The sequence below is a fragment of the Paralichthys olivaceus genome, chromosome 18, assembly GCF_024713975.1.
Source record: "Paralichthys olivaceus isolate ysfri-2021 chromosome 18, ASM2471397v2, whole genome shotgun sequence".
Taxonomy (NCBI): domain Eukaryota; kingdom Metazoa; phylum Chordata; class Actinopteri; order Pleuronectiformes; family Paralichthyidae; genus Paralichthys; species Paralichthys olivaceus.
Window position 1 is genome coordinate 7,958,169 of NC_091110.1, and position 27,193 is coordinate 7,985,361.

The 27,193-nt window shown below is 40.5% G+C and overlaps 1 protein-coding gene across 3 annotated transcripts; it reads left to right on the forward strand.

Annotated features, from left to right (window-relative positions):
* Positions 1-1,739: 1,739 nt before the first annotated feature.
* Positions 1,740-27,172, forward strand: LOC109626115 (potassium channel subfamily T member 1-like). 3 transcript variants are annotated; one of them, XM_069513870.1, is made up of 31 exons: positions 1,740-2,231; positions 4,034-4,198; positions 9,879-9,958; positions 10,636-10,777; positions 11,337-11,384; positions 11,674-11,722; positions 11,904-11,963; positions 12,216-12,290; positions 12,908-12,991; positions 13,398-13,492; positions 14,306-14,486; positions 14,568-14,732; positions 14,853-14,989; positions 16,739-16,802; positions 16,962-17,070; positions 17,804-17,912; positions 18,625-18,774; positions 19,215-19,444; positions 19,535-19,751; positions 19,997-20,102; positions 20,233-20,405; positions 22,013-22,084; positions 22,330-22,464; positions 22,561-22,672; positions 22,805-22,906; positions 23,113-23,196; positions 23,296-23,424; positions 24,126-24,420; positions 24,526-24,585; positions 24,690-24,774; positions 25,763-27,172. In XM_069513870.1, the coding sequence occupies exons 1-31, from the start codon at positions 2,062-2,064 to the stop codon at positions 25,878-25,880; spliced, it is 3,801 nt and encodes a 1,266-aa protein (XP_069369971.1). In that variant the 5' UTR covers positions 1,740-2,061; the 3' UTR covers positions 25,881-27,172. The 3 variants fall into 3 exon arrangements, with proteins under 3 accessions (XP_069369971.1, XP_069369970.1, XP_069369972.1); XM_069513869.1 differs by having other exon boundaries at positions 1,742-2,231; positions 24,523-24,585; XM_069513871.1 differs by lacking the exons at positions 1,740-2,231; positions 4,034-4,198 and adding an exon at positions 7,213-7,585 and having other exon boundaries at positions 24,523-24,585.
* The last annotated feature ends 21 nt before the right edge of the window (positions 27,173-27,193 follow it).

The window sequence follows — 27,193 nt, forward strand, 5'->3', positions numbered from 1 at the left end:
TCTGAAAAGATTGTTTTCATCTCCTCTGTGTGCAGCTCCGTATCCACCAATCTCTGTATGCGGTGCAGTCATCGATTTTCTGGCATCACACTAAAATACGAGCGGCAAGCTTTACCTCTTATCCCCAGAGCTGTCGGCCTCTGGTCCATCTCTTTGTCTTTGGTGAGGTTAATATCTCCATGGACAAATTAAATTCAAACAAAGTTATTATACAAGTTTTGGGAGAACTTAATTCACCATTTACAAGGTTAATCATATCATTGGCTTGTTATTAAATTTCAATTTAGCGATAATGTCTTTAGGCATAGATGAGGTAGACACATTTAATACAATGACTGATACAGATGTCTGAGTAAAATGTTGGGTTGTTCTTTTAATCAGGAGATTCATCAAGATTTATAAAAATCTGTACGACAGAGATGTATCATTCATAAGCTCACATTCTATGTGAAGGAAATATTTCTTAATAGTTCTTATTTCCTCAGACAAACAAATCAACAAAACAGACTGATGTGAATAAATTAGATATTTTATCGAAGGCTGTTTTCTTTCCTAAAAATCCTACTTCCTGTGACACTGTTGTGAAAACAGACCAATTTGACATGCATATTGCATTCACTTAAGAAAAGAAAGTCATTTTCTGAAGTAGCGAGATACTTCTGAATCCTTATACTTTCCATCTTAACAAAGTCTTGAAGCGTCTGCACAAAGGTGACAAAAATACCTTCTATATCACAGGAAGGATGTAGAAAAAACATCACCATACACATTTGATAAAGAACATTGAAGCTCAGTACATAAATCATTGATGAGTTGATGCCTCTCCTGTTGCTCACAATCCCAGAGAAAGGAACTCTGTTTCCCAGAGTGTCGGAGGTGATCCAATGATGGTAATCTGGAAAGATTCAGTGTGAATCCTGATGGATTGCATCTCCTAATAATTTCAATGAGGAATCTGACCCCTCCTTTCTTCTAACAACTTATCAAATAAGTAAAAGGTAAATTCTGTATCTTGTATTTATCACATTGTTGCATTTGACCTGTTAAGATGATAATGGTTTTGTGTCTTGTGCAAAAGTCTAAATGCAGGGGTTGAAAGTATTTACTCAATCATTTTACCTAATTAAAATGTCCCAAAGGTTCAGTGTGTAAGATTGAGGTGTAAACTTTATATTTACATAAGGAGCGGGTTCTCTCTACAGACGCCGACATGTTTTTTACAGGCGTCCAAACTGGACGAACTAAACACATTTTGAGTTTTTATGAAGGTTCTCCACAGGTTCTCCTTCATGTTTGGAAGGGGAGGGGTATTCAGCTGCAACATGCAACTTCACCACTAGATGTCACTAAATTCTACACACTGAACCTTTAATGCTGCTTTATATTTCAACAACATTTCAGAGGGAAATATATCTCTCACTTCACTACATTTATTTGAGAGCTTACTCATTACTTATCATGTACGTGTGTATGTCGTGTCATGTTTGTATTCCCTGTATCATATGGTCATACAGCAGTCCTGTAACCTTTTTTATCCTAGTGTTTATTCATCATATGGTTGAATTCTGCAGATTAGGCAAAATGTCTTAGTTTAAATGTGAATGTTCACATTTAAATGAAATATTTCCACACAAAAAACTGACTGAGACTTAGACCCTCCAACAGATGGTGCTAATCTTCATCCCTCCAGCAGGAGTTGGGTGATAATTCCTCAGTTATGTCATTAGGTGTATCCACCTCCTCAGGAAGGAGAGCTGTCATCACCTCCCTGCTGCTGCTGCTGCTGCTGCTGCTGGATCTCATTCCTCACTACCTCATGGTCGCACTTAGTCTTTTCTGAAGAGTTTGGCAGTTTGTCACTTTACTCCATCATCTGCGTTGGGTTGACACAAACTCCTGCACACTTCCAACATCCACCTGGAGGGGTGAGAGGGGAGGAGGAGGAGGAGGAAGAGGAGGAGGAGGAGGAGGAGGAGGGGAGAGAAATAAACAAAGCAAACAAAAACAATAAAGCTTCTTTCTCTCCGGGGGTCCTCTCCTGGTTTGCCAGACCAGCCTCCGATGCAATTAACCCAGGAAGACGACTTCATCAAGGGGGACTCAACGCCGACCACCGCCGCTCAGCAGCAGCCCGACGGCAGCGCAGCATCTCTGGCCAACATGTGCAGCGAGTGTTACGTGAACCAGTCATTTGTGAACGATGATGGGACCGTGAACGAGCACAAGCCACGGTAAGAGCAGCACACACACACATACACACACACACACACACACACACACAGAGGAACAAGTCGGGAGGTAAAACTTCACATGTGCAGAATGATGAGGATGATGAGGATGATGAGTAAGTTTGGATTTTCGATTTCCTTGCATCTCTCAAAGTTGTGTCCAGCTGAGACATTTAATGAATGAAACCTGTGAGAGGAGACAAGTCATCATCATGACAGTTAAATGTTTGTTATTAGCTGCAGCCCATGATCATAACCTTCCTTATTATATTTATCCAGAGCTCCATTTACCTGTATATATATATATATATATATATATATATATATATATATTATACACTGTATATATCCCCTGTGTGCTCCTCCTGTCACCTGTCACCACTGTGTGTTCAGCTGTTGTGTGCTTGCTCTTTGTCTCAGCTGTCACTGTTACAGCCCTGATATAATCTGCTGCATTATTAACATTACAGCCAATGTAATGTAAATAATGGAGACTAAACCTCTTCCATAATTGGTCCTGTGTGTGTTCTTTGTAACATTTGTGTTACTTTTCAATGATAATGTTCATGTGGTGTCAAATATTAAGGTTTAGTTTATGTTTAGGTTAAGTTAAGTTTTAAGTTAATCTTTAGGATAAGTAGAATTAGGTTAGACAAGTAATTATGGTTCAGGTTAGAGTCTCCACAAAATCAATACAAGCCAATGTAATGTCCTCTGAAGTCATATAGATTTGACTGTGCGTGTGTGTTTGTGTGTGTGTGTCTGTGTGTGTGTGTGTGTGTCTGTGTATGACACGTCCATATGAGCTCTACAAACACTCATAAGTGGTTCTCTTTGCCGCTGGGATTTGTTTTGTTTAGTTTTGTCTAGGTTAGATGGATTTGGCTGCAAACCACATGGGAAACATACCCTTCATCTATTATGCAATAAGTTTGACAAGCTTTATGGAGGATTATGGGCAAACACACAGACACGGTGGGGGAGAGGAGAGGTGGTGAGATGGAGGGAGGATAAGAGGGAGGGATGGAGAGATTTTGGGGGCTTGAAGTCATAACTGCACAACATAACTACTTTTCAGATCATCAATAATTCATTGTAATCACCTTAATTTATATTTCATGTGTAATATCTTAATATAAAAAGTAACTGCTGACTAGATCTATCACTAAATGAAGTAAATATTTAAACATGAAATGTAGTGGGCGCCCGAAAGCTCACCTGGTTGTGCGGGAGGCTTGTGCTTGTGTTGCAGGTTGGGCTCCGACCCTTTGCTGCATGTCTTCCCTGCTCTCTAAACTCTGTCCTATACTGCATATCCTATACTCTCCATAACAAAAGGCTTGATGTCCAAAAATATCAAAAGGAGATAAATAAATGTAGTGGAATAGAAATAAAAAGTAGCAAAAAGATGAAATCCTAGTAAAGTTGCTCAAAACTGCACATGGTGTTTCAGATGGAAGGATGAGTTTCGTTGTCTTTGTGATTGTAGGATGAACGTCTCATCTTATAGAACAAGCTGCAGACTGGTTAAGAGGTTCATAACCAGGCCTGTCCCCAAAACTCAGAGCAGAGGATTTTCTAAATTGGGCTAAAACCCAAAATGTCTTAATTTCTTTCCTATTTGTCTGTCTGCATGGATGTATCAATGGACCACTCCATCCCATGTTTAATTTATTTGCTTCATCTCCTTTTCCCTGTTCACCTTTTTCCTTTTACTGTTGCCTGTTCTTCCAACTCCCTTCAGCTTTACCGTTCCTTCTCTTTTTCTCCCTTTCACTTCCCATCTGCTCCTCTACTTCCCCCAGCTCTGCCCCAGCGCCACTCCAGACCAACAGCAAAAGCAGCGAGGTTATCTTAGACATTTCCACCCTCAGGATGGAGCAGCTGGAGAGCGAGGTGCCGCCGCTGCCACTGCGGTTCCGCTTCCGGGACCTGCTGCTCGGGGACCAGAGCTTCCAGAACGATGACAGGTAGGCAGCAGTGTGGATATGAAGGGAAACAGTGAGCAGGTTAGACAATGCTGTTTGACATGGTCAGAGACACATTGCATAAACTCATTAGAAGTTGTTCTAAAAGTTCAGGTATTAAAAGTGAGTGGGTGTCTTTTAAAATGCGTCTACATACCTCCAGGGAATTGCAGAGAAATCCCCTGGGTTTAAATCCCCTAGGTTTAAATCCCCTGCGTGGGAATTCCTTTATTAATCAACTGAGAGAAAATGAATCAGCAACTGTTTTGATACTTGATTAAAGTAAAAGTAATTTTAACACAAATATGCCAAAAGTTCACTTCTTCCATTGTGATCCTGTAAGCTGAGACAAAAACTTGAATCAAGGTAAAGAATGGGTAGATTAATCAGTCACTAAAATTGGAAATTGCAAATTTCCCACACTCATAAATATCAGTTCCCTAAATGTGCCTTTTTTTAAATGTTAAAAAAAACACAAAACTAAAAACAATTCCTGGATTCACCTGCTGTTTCGGATCCACATGCAAATTAGCTGGGTTCTTCCTTGACCCACACCTTCCACCAAGTTTTGTGGAAATCTGTTCAGTTTGCGATATTGCTCACAAACAATATTGCTCACAAACAAACAAACCAACCATCATTTAGAAGAAAAAAAATGAACTAAATGTCAACCACACCTGTTTGTACGCTTTATACATCCTGTGTTATTCAAGAAGCAGCAGCTTTTGCTTTTTTTTAAATGACATTTGACTTGATTTGCTTTATGAGGTTCATGCTGAAGGGATTATTTGACCTGATTAAACACTGTTTGAGAAACTGCACACAGCATTTAACTTGTCTAAACCTTCAACTTGCACAAAGAGTGGTTTGAGAGCAGGGTTCTCTCACCTGTTATACAGTGGAAGTGGTAAAAGAGGAAATGAAGCCAGACACCAGCATTTGGAGTGCTGCTGTCCATGGTGCTGAAAACAGTGTGGTTTGTGAAGCACAGTGGGTCTGAGGGGAAGTGAAGTAGGCTCAGTGTGTGTCTGAATGTAGGAAGTTTGAGTCTTCAGCCTCTTTTCCTCTCGATTCTCTCCTTTGAACTTGATATAAGAGGAGATCAGTGGCTGTCTTTTGAGACCTGCATAATTTTTTTTCTCCCTAGGATTCAAAACTTTGCCACAGCAGGGATCTAGAAAGTTTCTGCTTCTAAAGTCAAAAACAAAGAGTCAGAAAATAACTTGAAACAGAAAATCACGTGTCCCTTTTTTGTGATTGCTCAAGTTTTGCATCAGTTAGTTCATCACTCATTCGTGTTTTCTAAAAAGATATTTATTCAGAACAGTAATTGTGGATTCTGCCAAATGGACTTAAGGACCTAGAATGATCAAATGTAATGATAGATGTTATTACAGCAGCAGCATTCCATTGAGACTGCAGTGCTGTTTGTTATATTTGACGCATCTATTTAACAAGTAGGAACAAAAAGCGTTGCCTTGCCTCTTTCAGTCAAAGGTGACCTTTACCCAGTTGTCCTTGCAACAGCCACTGTTTCTCCCTGCCCACAGTTTCATCTTCTATTCACACTATCATAATCATTTCTCTGTTATTGTTGCTACAAAAGAACTCATCTTCTGTCTGCTGCAGATAGTCCCGCTGGAGGCGACTCATGCCTCAGGTTTAGATTTTCAGTGGTTGGACTCCAGGCTTGTGTTCAGCAGCAGTCGATGAACTCCCTAATGTCACTGCTCAGAGCTCATCCATCACTCAAAGGTTCCTTTCTCAGAAGCAGACATGCAGAAGAAGCACACAAATGCATCAGAGCACAATATCGACAAAATATTAACTTCCTGTGTGCAGATGTGTCTCTCTCTCGCTGTCTTTTTTATTCCTTAGCTTGAATTCCTGTCTTTGCTGATCAGTTTCCTGTCTCACATTATTTCCATTTCAAACTGGATTGGCATTTGGAGAGCACATTCCAGTTCTTTTGATATGGCAGATTTTCATCAAGAGCCATGAAATATTCTTTAGGAAAACAGAATGTTTAACTCTTAAATTATAACTTAAATTATATATTTATTGTTATGGTCTTAGTCTGTAAATATATCTATTCTTGGAGCTTGAGCAACTGTAACAAAACCTAATTTGCCCCAGGTATCAAAAGAGAATTTCGGCTTCTGATTAAAGAAAGTGAAGAAAACAATGCTTGGGGCTGCACCAAGATTTAATGGGTTGTTCCCTGACCCACACTGCATCACTCCGCCAAGTTTCCATGAAATCTCTTTAGTTGTTTTTAAACAATCAACAAAAAACATAACCTCCCTGCATGGCAGAGGTAAAGAAAACCTGCAGTATCCCATTTAAGTTCTAGTCTTTAGGAGCTCAACTTTGCAGTGTATAAATGCATAAATGAAAATGGCACATAGGTAGAAGTCATGGTATATAAGGGTCTTCACATGGGAAAGCCACACTGAGTGGCTGCACCAGTGTGGGCGAAGGGGCTTCGAGTGGAATTGCCTCTTTCCGGTATTTTTCAACAGCAGTGACTCATGGAGGAGGTCATCTATAAATTACCACTTCAGACTCTTCAAATTTAGAGATGACAAAGAGGTGGGAGGGAGAGGAGGGAGACAGAAACAGAGCAGGGCTTCCTATATTGTTCTTGACTTTTCTTTCTTCTGCGTTTTCCACTCAAAAAAAAAAAAGCATCTGTCGCTCAGTTTCTGTCGCTCTGTCACTCATGATGCCAAAACCTCCACATCAGCAGAGCACAACAGAAAGACATGTGTCTGGGCTTTATGGGAAGACACATGAATGCATTAAGAGGACAGTCAGTGTTTATCTGATTCATGTGATCATCCCTCCAGTTATATGTCACAGTGAATGTTTACAGCTTTGTGAGGAGCTGCAGTGCTGCTGGAGCTGCAGCATCACTTCGGGTTATTCCTGTCATAGCAATGTTGCTGTGGCAACAGGCCCGCGCACAAAAGAGAGAGAAAGAGAAAGAGAGATTGATGTCTTTACATTTTTCAAATATATATATAAATATTCTAGTTGGCACTTTCTTTCTTTCTTTTTTTGAAAAAAATATCGATCCAACTCTATTTCGTCTCTCATTTATCATCTATATATTATTTCTTCTCCAATCAGATTTCCATCCAAAGCTCAAAATCAATTGATCTTCCTACAACCTCAGTTGGAGCTGTGTTATTTTAGAGCTGCGTGCACGCAGGGAGGTGCGCCGGTCAACGAGCCTCCATAGTCTTCTGTAGGAAGTGACCGGGCGCACGACGCAGCCACAGGTGTCCCTGCGTGCGCAATGGACCCGAGGACCGTCATCCCGACCTGGGCCAACCCGTCCGTGGGCACTTGGAGGTCGGAGGCTCTCGGTAGTGATGCCGGGCAGAGGTAGGGGCACATGGAGCATGAGACATAACAAGTGTTTCTCATGAGGAGTGAGCTCGACGCGCAGAGAGGGAGGCGACATGAGGAGAAGTTGGATGAAAACAACCTGCCGCGTCCGATCAGTTTAAGAAGCGCGCCCCCAAAACTGCTGAGGTCCGCAGAAATAACTGCGTGTCTATTTATTTTTAGGAAATTAATATTTATACATTTAATTCTTATAGGGCTGCAACTGGGCTCTAATTATGTCATTATCCTTCGGACTTATTATTTTCTCAGTAAAATGTATTTATTTTAAAATGTAAATGTATAACTTTTCATTTTTTGGTTTGTTTATTTTATCAACCTGTGAAAAACGGAGGGTAAAATCGATCTTAAATTTGTAAACACCATATCAAATTGATCGATGTCAACATTTTGTCTATTAATGGATCCATATTATCATTATTATTGTTATTATAGTTTGCTTTCAACTAATAATATTTTTATTATCGATTAACCTGACTTTTTAAAATCAGATTTTATTGATTAATGACTGGTGTCCAAAACCAAATCATACCAGGTTTACTGTCTGCAAAAGATGTTCACATTTTAGACGCTACAACCAGTGAATCGTTTTGCATTTTTGATTTAAAACGAATTAAAAAATAAATAGTTACAAACTCTTATGTTGATTGGTGAATAATTGTTCCAGCTCTAATTGCCTGCACTGTGTTATTAGCTGGGACTATGGCTGGAGTTTATTTCTCAACTACTTAATTAATCATCTGTTCTAATATCAGAGAATGATGTCAGCTGCAAGCGGTGAAACATCTTCAAGAACCTGAAGTGAGTCCAGTTGCCTTCATAGACCACAGCTCTTCACAGCATGAGCTGTATGACTGAGTGCAGGTGATCAGGCCTGTTCCTGGTTTAGAGCTTCAACACACTCACATGCACTTGCAGAAGTCGCTGAATTACAATAAGTTATCAAAGAAGATGTTATTACTCCCAGAGCTGCATCTCTTAAGCCTGAAACTCTGGTGTGATGCTGCTGTATGACTAATGTCAGAGCACTTCACAGTAATCGTGTGCACAACAAGAGCTGATTAACGACCATTACTTGTGCCATTGTGTGTGTGTGTGCGTGTGTGTGGGAGGAGGGGGTCAGACAGATAGTCGTACAGACAGAAAACTAACTCTCATATGTGACTGCCAGCTCTCAGTTGAAGACTCTTTACCTCCAAAGCTCATCTCTGCCCTGCTTCTGTCTCTCTGTGTTCTCTGCTTCATCTCTGAAAGGCTTTCTCCTTTTATTACTTCAGTGCACACATCAAATAGCTGTAACAGTGCACACCAAAAGATGTCAGAGCATCCAGCATCCCACACTGCCTCTTCCTTCCCACTGTGAACCTTTCAGATGAGCCAGGGCTCTGGATTTCTGCAGCAGGACCTGCAGCACATCCTCACAAGCGTTCCACTATGCGACACTCATACACCCATTTTGTAAATATTGTTCTTGTGTCCCAGAGCTCCTTTACTGTAAGAGTTGTGGTAACTGTCTCTCTCTCCTTATGTGCTCTGCTCCGTTGTTGTGCAGGTAATCTTATTTTATGTGAATGCAAGAAAGTTGTTCCCGACCGCTCAGTAAAAACCTGTTGTGTGTTCAGTTGTGGGTTTTCCTGTAGCCATAACTAATCAACATGTACATGATGAGGAATGCATGATGTATATTTATCATTTTACTGGCAGACTGAACCCCAATACGAAAGTCTGGGTTCACTTGTGTTGCAGAAAGTGTAAATATTAATATACTTTTCAATATAACCTACATATATACATACATTCCTACATAAACATATACGTGTGTGTGTGTGTGTATATATATATATAAGTATTGTGAGATGAAAAATATATATTTTTTAAAATATTTTTATTCATTTATTTTAATTGTTTTATTGATCAATTTAAAATGAAAAGTAAAGTTTGGAATTAATAGTAAAATAATGTATTCATCATTTTTATCATTTAATATTAATTCTGGGTGAAATCATCCTCTATACTATAACAGCTGTTTTTTCCACTCCTGTGGTTTAAGCTGCGTATTCCAAAGTAACCCTGTCTTGTAATTGGGAACAGAATCAGAGACGGATAATTACTCTCCTCAGGCTCATGATTAGAAGAACGGCATTATGAATATTCATGCTGGGTTAAAGGTGATACTTTATAAACTGCCTCTTGAAAGATACATCTGCGCTGCTTTTTCTTTTTGTGCTGCTGATCCTTGTATCATAGTTCCTGTTCTTCTCCTCTCTGTCAGGGTGCAGGTCGAGTTTTATGTTAATGAAAACACCTTCAAGGAGCAACTGAAGCTTTTCTTCATCAAAAACCAAAGATCGAGTAAGTAGATGCTGCAGGACAAATTCTCAGGTCCCTCAGTTTGGGTGTTGCAAATTTGAAATGTCCCATTGAATTAAAACACGATGAAAGCAATATAAACAAATGTTTGATTAATGCAGTGGTTCTCAATCATTTTCATTTCAAGGACCCCTTCACTGACATAGATTAGACCACAGACCCTTGTTTGACAAGAGTTTTGGTTTTAGATGTTTTATTACAGGATGTGTATGAAATTAATTGTTTGTCGGGGACCCCCTGGAACCCCTCAAGGGCCCACTGGGTTCCATGACCTCACTGTTAGAAACTCTGGATTAATAAGACCCAGATACAGAGAACTGAGACTTGAGTTTCTTCGTCAGCAAAGTACCACTGTGCTGCACTTACTGTAAATCATAGTCATCCTATTGTTTCCTGAAATTATACATTTTTGGCAATCAGTCCAAAGAGAGATTAAGATTATTCAGAATAGATACCTCTTAATCCACATGATGTATCAGATTAAATGCATCTAAACCAGATATGGTAAACTCAGCAAGTTGTGACCATTGTCTTTTTTCTCTTTGTTGTTGCTGTGGGTCTTTATTGTGTCTCCTCTTAACTGAGGGTCTTTATCTTGTATCATCCTCTTTGGAAAAATTGGAAATATTTAAGACAAAAATTCGTCCCCTCTACTTCAGGCCTCAGGATCCGAGTATTCAACTTCTCCCTGAAGCTGCTCACATGTCTGCTGTACATCATCAGAGTGGTCACGGACAACCCCGGTCAGGGCGCCAGCCACAGCGCGGGTCAGCAGAACGCTCCCAACGGCAACAACAAATGGTTTGTCTACACAGATGAAAACCTTCTCGTCAAATCAAGAAAACAAGAGCAATAAACATTTGCAAAGTGCAAATACATTATTTAAAACACACAGGAAGAGGGGGCTGTGTATTATATGTTGTCGTCTTTCCTTAAAGGTGCTGTTCTGTTATCAGGCAGATGCATGTCAAGGTCAATCAGCTCCTTTGAGTGATTCAATGTTCTACTGGTTTACAGGGAGTCTTATGTGTTTGGATAAACATTATATATGAAGTTAAGTATAGTTTGTGCTTTCATTTCAGATTTCTGATGAGCGAATTTTTTCACTGGTGTTTGGACAGCCTGGGAAGAACAAAAGTGGGCTGATGAATAGATGAATTCTTAGACCAACCATTTTCTGCTTAAACTCTAGCAACCAAAACATCTTTAACATCTTTGTTTTGACCGGTACTGGTGGAGTCATTGGGATGAATCTGAAAGATTAACACTGAAGAGCGTCTGTGCAGAAAACTTCACCACACATGTTCATTACATGGTCATAAAGTGTTCTCTTCTCCTTATCTTCATTACTACCCTGCAGCGTTGACTGCCAGTGGAACGGATCAGTGCAGGACAGAGAGATTAACTGGTAAGCAGCGGGATGTGTAATCAACAGAAAGGCTAATTAACAACCATTTTATTATGTTGCCTCTAGTAAAATCATTTTGTCTTACCCAATGTGCTGCACTCAATTTAAATGCAATTTAGTGTTTTCATTATGAGATACATGCTAAATATTTATATATCCAACAAAATGTATAAGAACTTGCAGGTTGGTGATCTGAACATCATATTTAGACTGTAGGTTTTCTTATATTTGATGGATGTATAAAAAAGAGATAGAAATGCATGTATCTGTTCTATGCTGTGTCTGACAGGGAGCTGATCTTCTGGGTGGACAGAAAGGTTCCTGTCTGGGCCATTCAAGTGAGTCCCAACAGAGTATAAACAGGGAAAATATGAAATATACTATTGAAGTGAACAAATGTTGAAGTCACAGATGTTTTACTTGTTAAAATGATTTCAAAACTATGAGTTTCATTCTCATAAAATTGTTTCTGAAAAGCTTCCTATGTGAGATTATTCATTAATCCTTGTTTGGGTGCAGGTGATTGTGGCCATCATAAGTTTCTTGGAGACTATGTTACTCATGTATCTGAGCTACAAGGTAACACACACACACACACACACACACAGGCATGATTAATACAGTCTGTATAATAAGTCTTTGAAAGCGTGTGAGATTGACAATCCAAGTGATGTAATTATCCAAAGTTATTTGTCAAGGCTACATTAAGGACAGACTGTGACTGTAGTAATTACAGGATCTAGTGGAGGTGAAGTATTAGTTTCACATTGTTTCTCTGCAGTGACTCACTGTCTGACGTGTGCCTACTGAGTAACCTGTTTCTGATTTCAGGGAAACATTTGGGAGCAGATATTCCAGGTGTCCTTCCTTCTGGAGATGATCAACACAGTCCCCTTCATCATTACAGTAAGACTTTTTATCAGGACACCTTGAGCATTTGGAGCTAAAGTCCGTGCAGCAGTTATTCAGCAAATGAGCCACAGTACAAGGTCCTGCAGATACGCTCTCTTGACCAATCAGGAGTCAGTCTCAGCTGTCAATCATGATGTTTCACCCTGTTTCCATAGCATCAAATAACTAAATAAAAAAGAACATAATCTTATATACATTCTGAAATGTGAAAAAGAATTCTGGATCAGCCCCCTGATGTGTATCAGCACCAACATTTAATGGCTTCTTCCCTGACCCACACATCCTCCCATCAAGTTTCATAAAAATGTGTTCAGTTGCTTTTTGTATAATCTTGCTCACAAACAAAACAAACCAAAACAAGCGGGGGTGAAAACATCATCTCTTTGGTGGAGGTAAAAAGTATTGAAAGGCAGACCAGTTCTTTCTGGAAACAGTGTTGTATGAAAATGAATAATAGCAACGAGCTGCCGTGCCACCGTTTTGAATGGCCAGAGCATCTTTCAGCATGTATACAGTATATTCCAGAGTTGTGGAGAAGTGTCTGTGATTATGTGACTGACGCTCAGGAAGGTGTGAAATCAGTGACTTGATATTTTTCCCTCTCACCTCAGATCTTCTGGCCCTCCATACGGAACATCTTCATCCCGGTGTTCCTCAACTGCTGGCTCGCCAAATGTGCTCTGGAGAACATGATAGTGAGTTAAAAGCATTATCGTCTTAACGGTCCCTGCTAATGACCTTTTTTAATAAGTGTTTTAATCATTTAGTTAAGGCGAGACGCTTCCAGTCACACACTGCGCCAGTTCCTCTCTCATCTGCTGCTGCTATTGACAACAGAGTTGCTGCTGCGCTGGCTGTGCTCTGATTGTGTGCACCCTTCCACTGAGGGAATATTAACCCTCTCTGTCATCCATCATGCTCTGTGGTTCATTCTGTTATTCTGCAGCAAGCTGCGTCTCAAAGAGAGGAGACATTTGTAATAAACAGCAAAGCTAATGATGTGAATGATTCCTGGTGGTAATAACTGAAACATTTGGTAGATCCATATTAAATGTCTGTATTTAATATGTATATTGAGTTGATGACGTATTTTGTTTGTAGAATGATGTGCACAGAGCCATCCAGAGGACCAACTCAGCCATGTTCAACCAGGTCCTTATTCTCATCTGCACTTTGCTCTGCCTGGTCTTCACTGGGTGAGGCTGCTGCTTCCATGATGTTGTGTGAAAGACATTAATCAGTTCAACCCTTTATTTGTTTATTGTCTTATAGTTATAATATCAGATGTATCTTATGTTTTTGTCTGATCGTCTCAAACAAACAACATGTATGATGGACTGTTTTTATGATAGTTTACAACTTGTTGCACGGTGTCAGTTAACAATAGATTCTGCTGTGGCATTTTATCCATTATTTATTTTCATAAAACCATCAAGAAAAATGGGCGATTTTTTGCAGAAAGAGCAGAGTAGATGCTATTAGAGCTTTATTTTTGGGGTCTTAACATTCCTTACAATTAATTAGTCCACACCTCAGGTCGACACCTCGGGAATCGATACAAACTTGAACAGAACAAATTGAACTGAATCAGACTTTTTTGCACTTTTCTCCAAAGTACATTCAAGGACACTTTCATAAACTTCTTAGGAAATTATTTTTAAATAATGACCCTGTAAAATGAACTATTAACTATTTGCAGTGTGCACATGTATTGGCTGTGCAGCTTCATCTCTCTCATGGTTGAATATTACATTTTGTATTTCGGGGAAGGTACAAATAATTGCAACAAGCCAAGATTTAAATATCTATTGTCCAATCCTAATATTTTCAATTAATCTTCTCTCATTTATTAATCTGTAATTTGTCGATTTATCTGAATTACTTGAATGTTTTTAATAATAGTTACTCTTGATATATTCAGTTACTTCTGTTAGTGTGTCACAGTTTTATGTTGGTCCTCATATATGCTGTCTTTGTGTTTGTTTGTGTACTGTGTGTAATTTGCACAGCACATGTGGAATCCAGCACCTGGAGCGTGCCGGCAAGAACCTCTCCCTCTTCAACTCCTTCTACTTCTGCATCGTCACCTTCTCCACTGTGGGCTTCGGAGACGTCACCCCCCGCATATGGCCCTCCCAGCTGCTGGTGGTCATAATGATCTGTGTGGCGCTGGTGGTGCTGCCTCTTCAGGTATGGAAGACGCTGACATAACTTGAGATAACTTCTCAGTTGTTTGTTTTTTTAAGTTTAGCTCATCATGTTGTGTGTCAGTTCGAGGAGCTGATCTACCTGTGGATGGAGAGACAGAAGTCTGGAGGGAATTACAGCCGCCACAGGGCGCAGACAGAGAAGCATGTCGTACTGTGCGTCAGCACGCTCAAAATAGACCTGCTCATGGATTTTCTCAATGAGTTCTATGCTCATCCAAGACTGCAGGTACACAGATACACTATGACAGCAACAAACATACTTGCATTTATGAAATTTGTAGACAGATTTTGTGACATTAATGCATTCCACAGTTTATACTGATGTAATTGTTGTGCAATCTTAAAGGATTACTACGTGGTGATCCTGTGCCCAAGTGAAATGGATCTCCAGGTGCGGAGAGTTCTGCAGATCCCTCTGTGGTCGCAAAGAGTCATCTACCTGCAAGGATCAGTTCTCAAAGACCAGGATCTGCTGAGAGCCAAGTACGTAGCAGTAACGTGAAAAACCTCTGAATCAGGAGCTAAATGACTTACACCTACGACAAAGTATTTTAATAACTGTCGTGGTATTGAAACATTACACTGATTGGCCTAATGAGGGTGCTATAAGTAAGCATCAAGTGTTGAAACCTGACATCCCCACAATGCACTACAGTCTATGCTGAGTTCAATTCTTGATTAACCCAGACATTCATCTGTCTATTAAAACAAATATTTCTTAAAAATAATTGGACTTTAGCACCTAAGATGCTCACATGCATGTTTTTATCTGTGCCAGCAAACCACTTTAATCCAGACTAAAATATCTAAACAACTATTGAATTGATTCTCATGGACTTTAGACAGAAATTCGTGGTCCACAGTGAATGAAGCCTTCTGACATTTGTGATCAACTGACTTTAGGAACACCAGCAGGTCAAACAATGCAATGATCCAGTGACATACTGTATATTTGTACATGTACAGGATGAATTAAGACCTAGTCCTGTTTCCTAGAGGAGTAACTCTCATGCCGATTCTCTGACTTTGTCCTCTGTGAGCTTTACATTTGTGGTTTTAAGTGAAATCTCTCAACAATTACATTCTCCACAGTCTCAGCTGCAATTTCAGTTTAGTGCAATTAGTGAATTTTAGTGAGTTTCTTTCATTGTTTGTAAACGGTTGAAGTATGTTGAATGCTCAGTAGAAATGTCAGCTCGTGTTGTGGAAATAGATGTTGATGAAGCGTTGATTAGTAGGACGTGAATATGTATTGTCCTTCCATTGCTTGGTATCTCCAGATATGCTTTCTCTTAGTAAATAGCCTTGTCAGAGCTATTGTTTGGTCTCATGCTCAGACGACAGTGTGATTATCCATTCAAGCGTTTTTTCAAACTCAGTTAATTAAACAGTTATGTTAACAGAACCGTTTTTCAACATCTCAGTAGAGAAGGCATGATCCATCCCACAATCATTTGATCATTTCATTTTTGTGAAAAAAAATTCTACAAATCTACTTATATATATCATAGTTACTACTTATATACTTGTACTGGCCAAAAAGATGCTGCTTGTGGGAAATATAGGACCTAGAAACCCAGCAGGTTTTTAATTTCTGGTGCTTCGATTTGATCATCTATGTTTTTATATGCCCCCCACCCCTATGTACGTATGGGCTTTAAAGGTCCAGTGTGTAAGATTTAGGTGAAAGGGAACTATTGGCAGATATTTAATGGAGAATAATCCTCATGATGTTTTCACTAGTTTATTTCACAAAATTCTACACACTGTACCTTTAAAGCAAAGACATAAGATTGCATATCACAAAAACACAAAAAGTCCAGTTGAATGGAAATAAGCTGGGAACACCATACATCAAAATAAGTATTACTTTGTTGAAAATGTGTTTTGTAACCTAACTGTGTACATTGGCAGTTGGAGGTTGAGGTAATTAGAGGTAGACTGGGTGTGTGTCAAGCTTCCAGCCTGCGTCTGGCACCATATCATTTCCTCCCACACTTGTTTTGCATTCTGTGCTCTCCTGGCTGTGCTAAGATGCAAAAACAGTTCCACAGTCACGGCACATATACATTACATCACTGTGATCCTCATGTTTGTTTATATAGAAGTTTTCATTGAATTACAACAATTGTTGCTCATTTCCTATGACCAGTCATAAGTCATGCAACAGAGGCTTGGATTTTTTCTGCAGCTGTGTTTTGACTTTGTTCTATTATGTGTCAACTTGTGCAGGATGGATGATGCTGAGGCTTGTTTCATTCTAAGCAGTCGTAACGAGGTAGATCGCATGGCTGCGGTAAGAACAACAACCACTGAACCGAATTCTGAATTATTTGTTTACACAGACTCAACTCATTAATGCTGTCGGTTATGAAGCCAATTACTCATGAATTAAAGGAGATTCTTTTAAAAATGCAAGAGAGCAGAAGCATGATCTTTGACTGTTTCCCCTCAGGACCATCAGACCATCCTGAGAGCCTGGGCCGTGAAGGACTTTGCTCCAAACTGTCCCCTGTATGTCCAAATACTCAAACCTGAGAATAAGTTCCATGTTAAATTTGCAGGTGAGACTTTCTAAACTGTCAGTGATATTTTGCATCCACATTTTAACACTCCATAAACAATAGGGATGAAATTGATATAACACTTATTTCTGCACTTTTAACGAAAAGTGAAACCAATGCAACGTCTTTATTCCCCCCAATGGCCAGCAGAGGGCGACTTTACTGGTTGCAAAAAGAAGTCTTGGAGCCTTATTTGATTTTTAACTTGATTTATAGCATCAATAAACATTTTCCTATGGAGTTTATGTTCAAGTCTTCTTCAATAGAACTTGATGTGTATTTTATACATTTTGGTCCCATTAATCGTCAAAAACAGACGATGATGCACAGTATGAATTGGCGCGTGGATACAATGTGATCGAGTGACCTCACTGTCCAATGGGTGCAGGTCGCAAGTGTAAGGTGGACGTCCTTGAGCTGTCAGTCAGGTTACTCCTAGCTCCACAAAACTGACACGGCAATGGGAAAAATGCCAAACTCAAGGCTTCCAAACGACACTTCACAAACACGACATGATATGATGTGTTAGTTTGTGTGGGAAGGTCTATTTTTGATGTTTGGACTTTTTAGATCTCAGTTTAGCCAAATTGACTCGTAGCGTTCTAGCCTCATACTTTCGACCAGAAAACAAATAGATGTGTTTTCCAAATTGTCCAAATGTTTCACTTGTAGAACATCTTTAATCGTAGATCACGAACACCTCTTCTGATCAGCTTGTTTCTTCTGTTTTCAGATCATGTTGTGTGTGAGGAGGAGTTCAAATACGCCATGTTGGCTCTCAACTGTGTTTGTCCCGCCACCTCCACCTTGGTCACGCTCCTCGTCCACACCTCCCGTGGACGGTCAGTCATCTGGCGTAACCTCCTCAGGCTTTTTAATTTCTCTTTAGTTGTGATCACAAAGTTTAAATCTCTTCTCACATTGATCTCTGCTCATGTTCAGTACATACACATGAGCCAGAGCTTGCTTCCGTCACACTGTCACAGAGCGGTGAATAAACCCAAGAAAAGAAAAATCTGAGTTCATTGTGGATATCACCAGGAAGTAATCAGAAAGAGTGCATTAATGAAAAGAGAGAACAGGCGGCAGCCACATTGATTTTTTTTAGAACGTGTTCCCTGTAAAACTGTGTGAAAAGTAGACTTTTCACAGAATGCAAACGGATGACTTTTAAAAACTGATGTCAAAGACTGAGAGAAACAGAATCAATGGGTTTTAGCACTTACTGTGCTGCTGACTGTGTTCTTCAGAGAGTGAAGCCTTGTGCATCTTTATTAGACGAAGACCTACAGGTTTTCAGATTTCACTCATAAAGGTACATATGACGTATGTTGCAAATATGTGCATTTGTGTTGCATCACATGTGTGAGTGTACGAGATAAAAGACAAAGACATCTTATCATGGGGGGAGTTAGATGGAGAGTTTTAATTTTCCAAATATTTTCACCTTGCAAAGACTGTGTGTATATCAGCATAGGTGGTTAATTTCTAACACGTTTATCAGCTTGACTGATCTGTTGTGCTTTTGCTTGTTTTGTCTCTGAATGACTGCAGAGAAGGACAACAGTCTCCTGAGCAGTGGCAGAGGATGTACGGCTGTTGTTCCGGCAACGAGGTCTACCACATCCGACTGTGTGACAGCAAGTTCTTTGGAGAGTATAATGGCAAAAGCTTCACATATGCCTCCTTTCATGCTCACAAGAAGTGAGTTGACGCACGAGCTGAAGCATCTTTTCTCAGATGCTGTTTCACATTTGTGGACTTGGACCTGGTATCATCAAGTGCAGCTGCAATTTCACAGTTTGATATAATCTCCATTCATCTAAATCCATGGAAAACAAACCAGATCAAATATATTGATTATATCGTCTTGCTAAAAGTGACAACAGATACAGTATGTTTCAGATGTGTTTCCTGTTCTTGTCATTGTCATATAACACTTCAATGCTTTCGAGGTGCTGCAGGCGATAGACGGAGCCACACTAGCTGCTTTCCTGATTCTCCAGTCTTTATCAAACTAAGTTAATTCTTCCCAAGAAAGGCCAACTCCCAGAGAGTTAAACACGTCCTTTTAGTCTCAGGGATCAATTTCTAGCAATGAAGTGATGACACTTTTTTCCCTTTGATTTTTACCTGATGTCCAGGTATGGCGTGTGTCTGATTGGTATAAAGAGGGAAGACAACAAGAGCATCCTGCTGAACCCGGGCCCACGCCACATAATGGCTGCCACAGACACCTGCTACTACATCAACATCACCAAGGAGGAGAACTCAGCCTTCATCTTTAACCAGGAGGAGAGGAAGGGCCGACCCGCCGGGGGAATCTATGACGGGCCCTCGCAGCTTCCTGTGCACAGCATCATTGCTAGCATGGGTGAGAGAGGACAGTGTGATGAAATGGTGATGAATTCAATTAAACTGAGAAGATACTGGTTCATTAAGCTGAGGTGAATATGTTTTCCAGGCACTGTTGCCATGGATCTTCAGAATACAAGTCCACCTGACACCTCGGGTGGTAAACTGGTTCCACCCACAGTAAATGGTACAGGGGGCCGCCGGCCGAGCATCGCTCCGGTCCAGGAGCTCGCCGACTCCTCCTCAATCCTGCCGTGTGACCTCCTCGGTGACCAGTCAGAAGATGACTCAGTCTTCACAGATGAGAAAGACCAGTCATCTGCTGAGTAAGGATTCTGTTTCGTTAGACATATATACTATATATATATATATATATACTGTATATCTTAAAAAGTTGAAAAACTCTTTGTCTCACAATGTTGAAGAGAGTGAAAAAAAAAATCCTGGAGTTACCCCTGATCCATATTTACACAAAAATATTGTGTGATCTTTCCTGACCCATACTGCATCCATCTAACAAGTTTTGAACTCAGTGTTTGTCATGTTTAATGTTTTTTGGATTTGTTGCCAGGTGTGTGAAAGGTTATCCCCCCAACTCTCCGTACATCGGGAGCTCGCCCACCTTGTGCCATCTGTTGCCTGAAAAAGCCCCGTTCTGCTGCCTACGACTGGACCAGGTGGGCAGTCGCAGTCTCTCTAACTTAGTCACCCAGTTATTTATTGCCTCCATCATTCCTTATACTCTCTGTCCTTCACCTGATAAAAGCAAACCAAAAGGACCATTTGTTTTTCTCTCCTCTTGTGCAGGGCTGCAGGCACAACAGTTTTGAGGATGCTAAGGCGTATGGTTTTAAAAACAAACTCATCATTGTGTCTGCTGAGACTGCAGGGAACGGCCTCTATAACTTCATAGTGCCTCTCAGAGCTTATTACAGGCCCAGGAAAGAGCTCAACCCCATCGTCTTGCTGCTGGACAACCCGTGAGTTCATCTCAACAACTTTGCTCATATTGCTCCTTTCTTTCGCCCTTTCTTTTGTCTTTTCATCACCGCACAATGGGAAATGTTATGCGCGCTAAGAGCTCACGTCAGCCGAGCACTTAGGCCAAGGCTGTGGAGGCGGGACTCCATTGTCCTTCCTGATGCTAGGTTACTGCTGCCACTCCAGCTGACGGTGTGTTTTAAGCAACAAAGAAAATAATTTAAAAAAATGCTGCTCTCTGTATCACCAGACAGTCGCCATGGCAACACACTTTTCCTTGAACCTGAATATTATACAGTATATCGCTACGAGGGGAGAAAACGATGGAGAGAAGGACTTCTTTGGAGAACACCAACCAGGCTTTCATCGACAGCCCTGATGTGTTCCTTTTCAGCCCCCACATGCGAGCTCTCAGGACCCTCATAGAAAACATGCACATAACAATAAATGCTTCCTCCATGCCGTGCGCTCCCCCTCCCCTTCCATCACTATTGCACACACACACAAATACACCCACACACTCTGATGCTCAATTCAGGCACTGACGACAGCCTTGGGTCTCTAATCAGCAGGACGAGGCAGATGCATAAAGTAATGTTCTGTCAGAGGTGGTGTTGGAGGACAGGCAGCAATAAAGCGAAATCTCTCTGTGTGCTTAGCAACAGATGGACTCACCCCTCAAGACACACTAACTAGGGAGCTGCACTACTATAGAGTCTCCTGAGGCTGTGGTTCTCAGGCTCCTGTTTCACACCGGCTCATAGTAACCACTCACAGCCATGAAGCAGCTGTAAATACGGCAGGTGTATTTACGAGGCCTGAAAACAGTCATGACTGTTCACTTGAAAGTGGCTAGAAGTCATTTTAGAAAACAACATAGAGATTTTATATATCGACCAACATTTGCTTTACATGATGCAGATCACGTAGTTCATTCACTGATTTTTACATTTTCCCCATTCAGAATATCAAAATATCTCAACAACATATCTTCTAGTAACACACAAGAAACAATTATTTGTTTTTCAATAGTGTCAGGTAACGCGTGTCGATGATAATTTGAAAATATATCGTGCACCCATCACAGTGGACAGTGATTTATTTGTTACCTGACTATGTTGAGGACTTCACCCACCTTAGCAGCTTTGCCAGTAAAGACGATGCAGCATGAGGAGATAAGAGCAAAGTTTAGGAAAGCACCCGGAGCATTTGCAAGACTCCAGCCCATCTGGCAGTCAATGCAGTACAGCCTGAACACAGACAGAAAGCTGGCATAGTGAAAGGTGACACGAACAATGGATGCTTCATGAAATCTTTGTGAGGCCAGGACAGGCCCAGATGGAGGCAGATCGCTGATGCCTCATCCGCCTGAAGGAACGACGAAGACTAACGAGAAGAAAGAAAAAAACTGAGCAGAAGAAAGAAATGCTAAATGTTCAGGGTTTATGATGATTTTGTTTCTCATATTTCAGGTTTCCTCCAAGTAACTGACAAAGTTTATGTCCCTCATGAAAGCAGCCATTCAATCATAGTCATTTCATAAAACCAAATATATTTTCTGACTTAATTTAAAACTCCATTTCATTGATGTATATGCTTCCTTTAGGCCAGATAATCACTTTCTGGAGGCCATCAGCTGTTTCCCTATGGTTTACTACATGGCTGGGACCATAGACAAGTAAGGCTGTCATACAAACTTCTGTTTTTGATCCATTTCCATTTCCTAATCTTATCATATACATTGTATAATTTACCATCTTGTATAAATCAAACAAACCTGTGTATTTCTGACATTTATTTCTTTTTGGATGCACAGTAAGCTCCTAGTAAGTTGGTGTCATAGGCTCTTACGCTCATTGTGTGTGTGTGTGTGTGTGTGTGTGTGTGTGTGTGTGTGTGTGTGTGTGTGTGTGTGTGTTTCAGTCTCGACAGCCTGCTGCAGTGTGGAATCATCTATGCAGATAATTTGGTTGTTGTGGATAAGGAGAGTACAATGAGTGCAGAGGAGGACTACATGGCTGATGCCAAAACTATCGTCAATGTGCAGACGATGTTCAGGTAACTCACGAAAAGTGATTGAAAATGATTCTGAAAGTCTGTAACAAATTTGAAGTCACGTCTTCTGACTCATCTTTTTCCTTTTCCTTGTTGCAGGTTGTTTCCCAGTCTCAGCATCATCACAGAGCTCACTCACCCGTCCAACATGAGATTCATGCAGTTCCGAGCGAAGGACTGCTATTCACTGGCTCTCTCCAAGCTGGAGAAGGTAAGAGGGCAGACGGCGTGAGTTGTGAATTTAAATGGCAAAGCGAGGAATATGAAAGATGTATTATGTGTCATGCCATTTAGAGACTTTTGAATGTTGTTGGTCTTTGCTCTGCTTTGTGTGTGTCAACAGAAAGAACGCGATAAAGGCTCTAACTTGGCCTTCATGTTCCGACTCCCCTTCGCTGCAGGCAGAGTGTTCAGTATCAGCATGCTGGACACGCTGCTCTATCAGGTGGGTGCACACCTACGACTGAGCATTTAGCCTCAGACGACTTTTCAAAAGTAGATAAAAGAGATGGATGTGTCTTAAGGCAGCAGAGGAACATGATCACCTGCAGAGACGGAGCAGCATCATAAGGCAAAAGTGCCCTCTAGTGTTCAGTCACGGGTTTATTCATGCACTCTGCGCTCAATGATTTCTCTGTGATTCCCTTTCAGTCTTTTGTGAAGGACTACATGATCCTTATTGCGAGGCTGCTGCTGGGATTGGACACCACTCCAGGATCAGGGTACCTCTGTGCTGTGAGTTCCATAGTCACAAGAGAGAAGAGAAGAACAAAAAAACAGTACCATGCTCATGTTACATAAACCAAGAGTGAATCTATGCATCTCTTGTTCCAGATGAAGGTGAACGAGGAGGATCTGTGGATCAGCACCTATGGCAGACTGTTTCAGAAACTCTGCTCCTCTAGTGCCGAAATTCCCATCGGGATCTATCGGACAGAATCACACATTTTCTCTTCGTCTGAGGTGAGATCTCAGAGAGAGGTTAAATATCAAACTTCAAAAAATATATTTTCATTTATTTGTTTATTAAGAAATAGTCTTGTAGTCTCAGATTTGCAGTAGAATATAAAACCAGACTGTGACTTGTACATTGCAGGGCTTTGAGATGAGAAATAATCTTGTACTCATGTAAAAGTACGAATGTATTAGTATTAAACTACACCTAATTTAAAAGTACTCATGCAACTTTTCCTTTTGAGAGGGATAAATATAATACTATATGGACAGTTGTGCTTATTTCAACATCTCTTTACTGCTCTGTAGATTATATACATTTGATTATATTTTATATTATGAGTCCGTTAACTAGGATCAGATAGTGTAGTTTAGTGAAACTTAAGTTATTTTCCTCTGGTATAGTGTAGTTGAAATATTAAGCATCAGAAATTGTAAAGTATTCAAGAGTAAAGTACATTCACCTCAACATTTTACTGAAGTACTGTACGTGGGTACATTTATAATGCATTTATCTTCATTTCCACTCAATGACAATGTTAATATAACAAAAATGTAATACCTTATTTCCCTAAGGCCTGTAGCTGATGAGAATGGCACTTTACAGGAATTTAGTTAAACCAAAATACTGGAAATATTGAATTTTAACTGACTGATAGCACAAGATGAAAAGTTTATTTTAATTATCGACCAAACAAAACAATTTAAAGTCTCAGGTGTCAGTCAGTGTGGATGACTGCGAAGACACCAAGGACAGGGTGGACGAGGCTCGTAGCAACGACCAGTCCGATCACCCCCTGCTGAGGAAGAAGAGCATGCAGTGGGCCCGGAGGCTCAGTAAGAGAAGCGGCAAGTGGCAGGGGGTGAGCCGGGACTCGAGCAGGGACCACGCTCAGCGCATCGCCCAGCAGCGCCTCAACCTGTACAGACGCTCCGAGAGGGAGGAGCTGTCCGAGCTGGTCCGGAACCGCATGAGGCACCTGGGCCTCCCCACCTCTGGATATGGTGAGTGCAGACACACAACAGCCCCATGCACCCATCCTCTAATCCTTCATGTCTGTTTCTGCTGGAGAGTTTGACTGATTCTCATCTCTCTGCTGCTGGTAGAAGACCTTACTAATCTGACAGCCAGTGATGTCATGAACAGAGTCAATCTGGGCTACTTACAAGGTCAGTATCTGAGTCAGGATCATATGGCAGACAGCAGATTACATCATCATCATACAGATGTGATCAGTCTGGTTTGCTGAGTGAGCTGATGTTTTCTTTTTCAGATGAACAGAATGATCATCAAAACACCCTCTCATATGTCCTGATAAACCCGTCTCCTGACACCAGGCTGGAGCTCAATGACGTCGTGTAAGCATGACTTTGACTTTATATTGCTCCCAACTCACTGAATATAATAATATATTAATAACTTTATTTGCATGGCACTTTTCTGCTAGTCTAATCTCTTCTGGCAGATTGTTCCAATGTTTAGGGCTGTGTCTCCTTTGTTTTCAGCCTAGACACATATGCAGCTTTCACCTGTTCATATATTTATTATAACTATTTATTTCTCAGCTTTCTCAAAACTGTATTAGTTGTTGATTTTTGAATGTGCAAGCGTTGATCCAAGCAAAACAGTTTGATGCACAAAATGGAAACTAAACTCTGGAGAATCTCTGGACATTCTCCAGAGGGTCTTTATGTGTGAATGTCTGAGTGAGAGCTACTGGTCTTCCTGCGCACCCGATGTAAAAAGACAGCAGGCGATTCTCAATTCTCAATTCTTCACATTTTAAAAAGCTCTTGCTGAATGTTGGAGATAAACATGTGTAATGAATTCTAAGTCTTTATAACTGATCTACAGTTTGGCTGAATATGCTGCACCGGATTCATATCAGTGAGTTATGCACTTCTCTCTGGAGATGGTTGGGTAACACTCACCAAAGTTACTGAGCAAGAAGAGACGCTGTGAGGAGTGGGAATGAAATAATAATAATGAAACATTTTTAAAGGTCACCTTATAAGGTTTATGTTCATCAGGTGGTGAGAGACAGGACTCTTAATAAAACATATTTTCTGGCAAATTGGTCTTTAGAGTTTTAAAAGGTGATCATTTATTAGTGCGGTAAAAAGAGAACACAGCCCACCAAATATTTGACAGTGTATTGAGTGAGCAGGGTGCAGTAGCCATGGTGACAGCTAATAATGGAGAGCGGCGAGTTTATTTAGCTCCTCTTCTTCGATGCAGAGTGACCTCAAGGCTGAGAGTGTGACCTCAATGGTGAAGGGTTGGGGGAGTGCAGTGCTCCCACCATTTCTTAGTCTGCACCCCCCCCCAACGCTTTTTTTTTCTCAGGTACCTGATTCGTTCAGACCCTCTGGCCCACGTCCCTGATGAACCCCCCGCCCACAGCAGCAGCCTGAAGGAGACACATGAGATAGGCCTGGACACCAGAGAGGACACGCAGCTCTGATAGCACGCTGACCTGCACCGGTACACTCTCTCCACTTCACCCCCCCGCACTGTTCATGGGGGGGGGGGGTCTGGTTGTGTCCACACAGGTCCTGGCTGACAGAGGACAACCTGTGGCATAATGTTTCTGCGCTGCAGTCTACAGCTGTATTATATGAGTGCCTACTATTCGGCAGATGACGGTTTGACGTCATCTGTGACATTTTCATGAGACACAGTATGTAAGAGTGGTCATTTCTGTGAAAGCTCGCTCCAGTGGACAGTCAGGGACGCGCTTGCTCTCAAGCGATTTAACTATTTCAGTAAAAACTCTATTTTCGCCAAACAAAAGAATTAAGATCACTGGACAAATCTTTATTGGTTTCACTGTCATTTCTCAAGATAATTAGACCTTTTCTCTTTGATTGTTGCTCCCTCAGAAAAAGTGTAACCTTAACTCCTGAGGTTGCAATTGGATGATTTTCCATCTTATCTTTACTTTTTGAGATGACCAGAAACCACATGAATATATTCTTAACTTACGTTGACAACACTCTTACCTATTTGCCATCAAAACCCTCAACACAATGTGACTTAAATAAAATGTGCATTTAAAGCTTTTATTTGAAGCTTACTTTTGTAGCTAAACTAGAGAAGTAATAGTGGTAGCGTCTACGAACAATGGTTTATATGTTTGCTGTCTGAGGTTGGAAGAGCTTAGTTCAAACCTTTAACCGTTTCCCGTGCCACATATTCAGTATTGTGCCATAAAGGTTTTAATTTGACTTTGTACTATAGTATATTAGTAATCAGAAAACCTCCTTTCACTTTCAGCACTGCTCAGTGATTTGTGGCTGTGTGGGTGAGATATGTATTTTTAAAATGCTACATCTTGTACACAAGAATTTTGGATTGTGAATTTTTGACTTGGTATATATTTAACTGTTGAAAATATTTGTACATGAGTTTCATTTTATTATAATTTGCACATTAAAGTGCTACAATATGAACAAAGCAAATTGAAATGGTTTTAGTTGTCTAATAATTTAGCCTTTGAATTGATATAACTTCAGTATGGCAATATGGTGGAATAGTTAGTTTAGTTGAGATTTATACATTAATAAACAGGCTATATCTCCTCTGTTTAATCCTCGTTAGAAAGAATAAACATTAAATGAGGAAGTAAACCTGTCTACAAAACACCAGGGTTAATGTGAAATGTTTTTGCCTTCATTAATCATTTATGAATCTGCAAGTTTATTGAAATTAAACTACAGGAATTCAACTGACTTCCAAAAGGATGTCTTGTTTTCACCCTGTCTCTTGTCTGTTTCA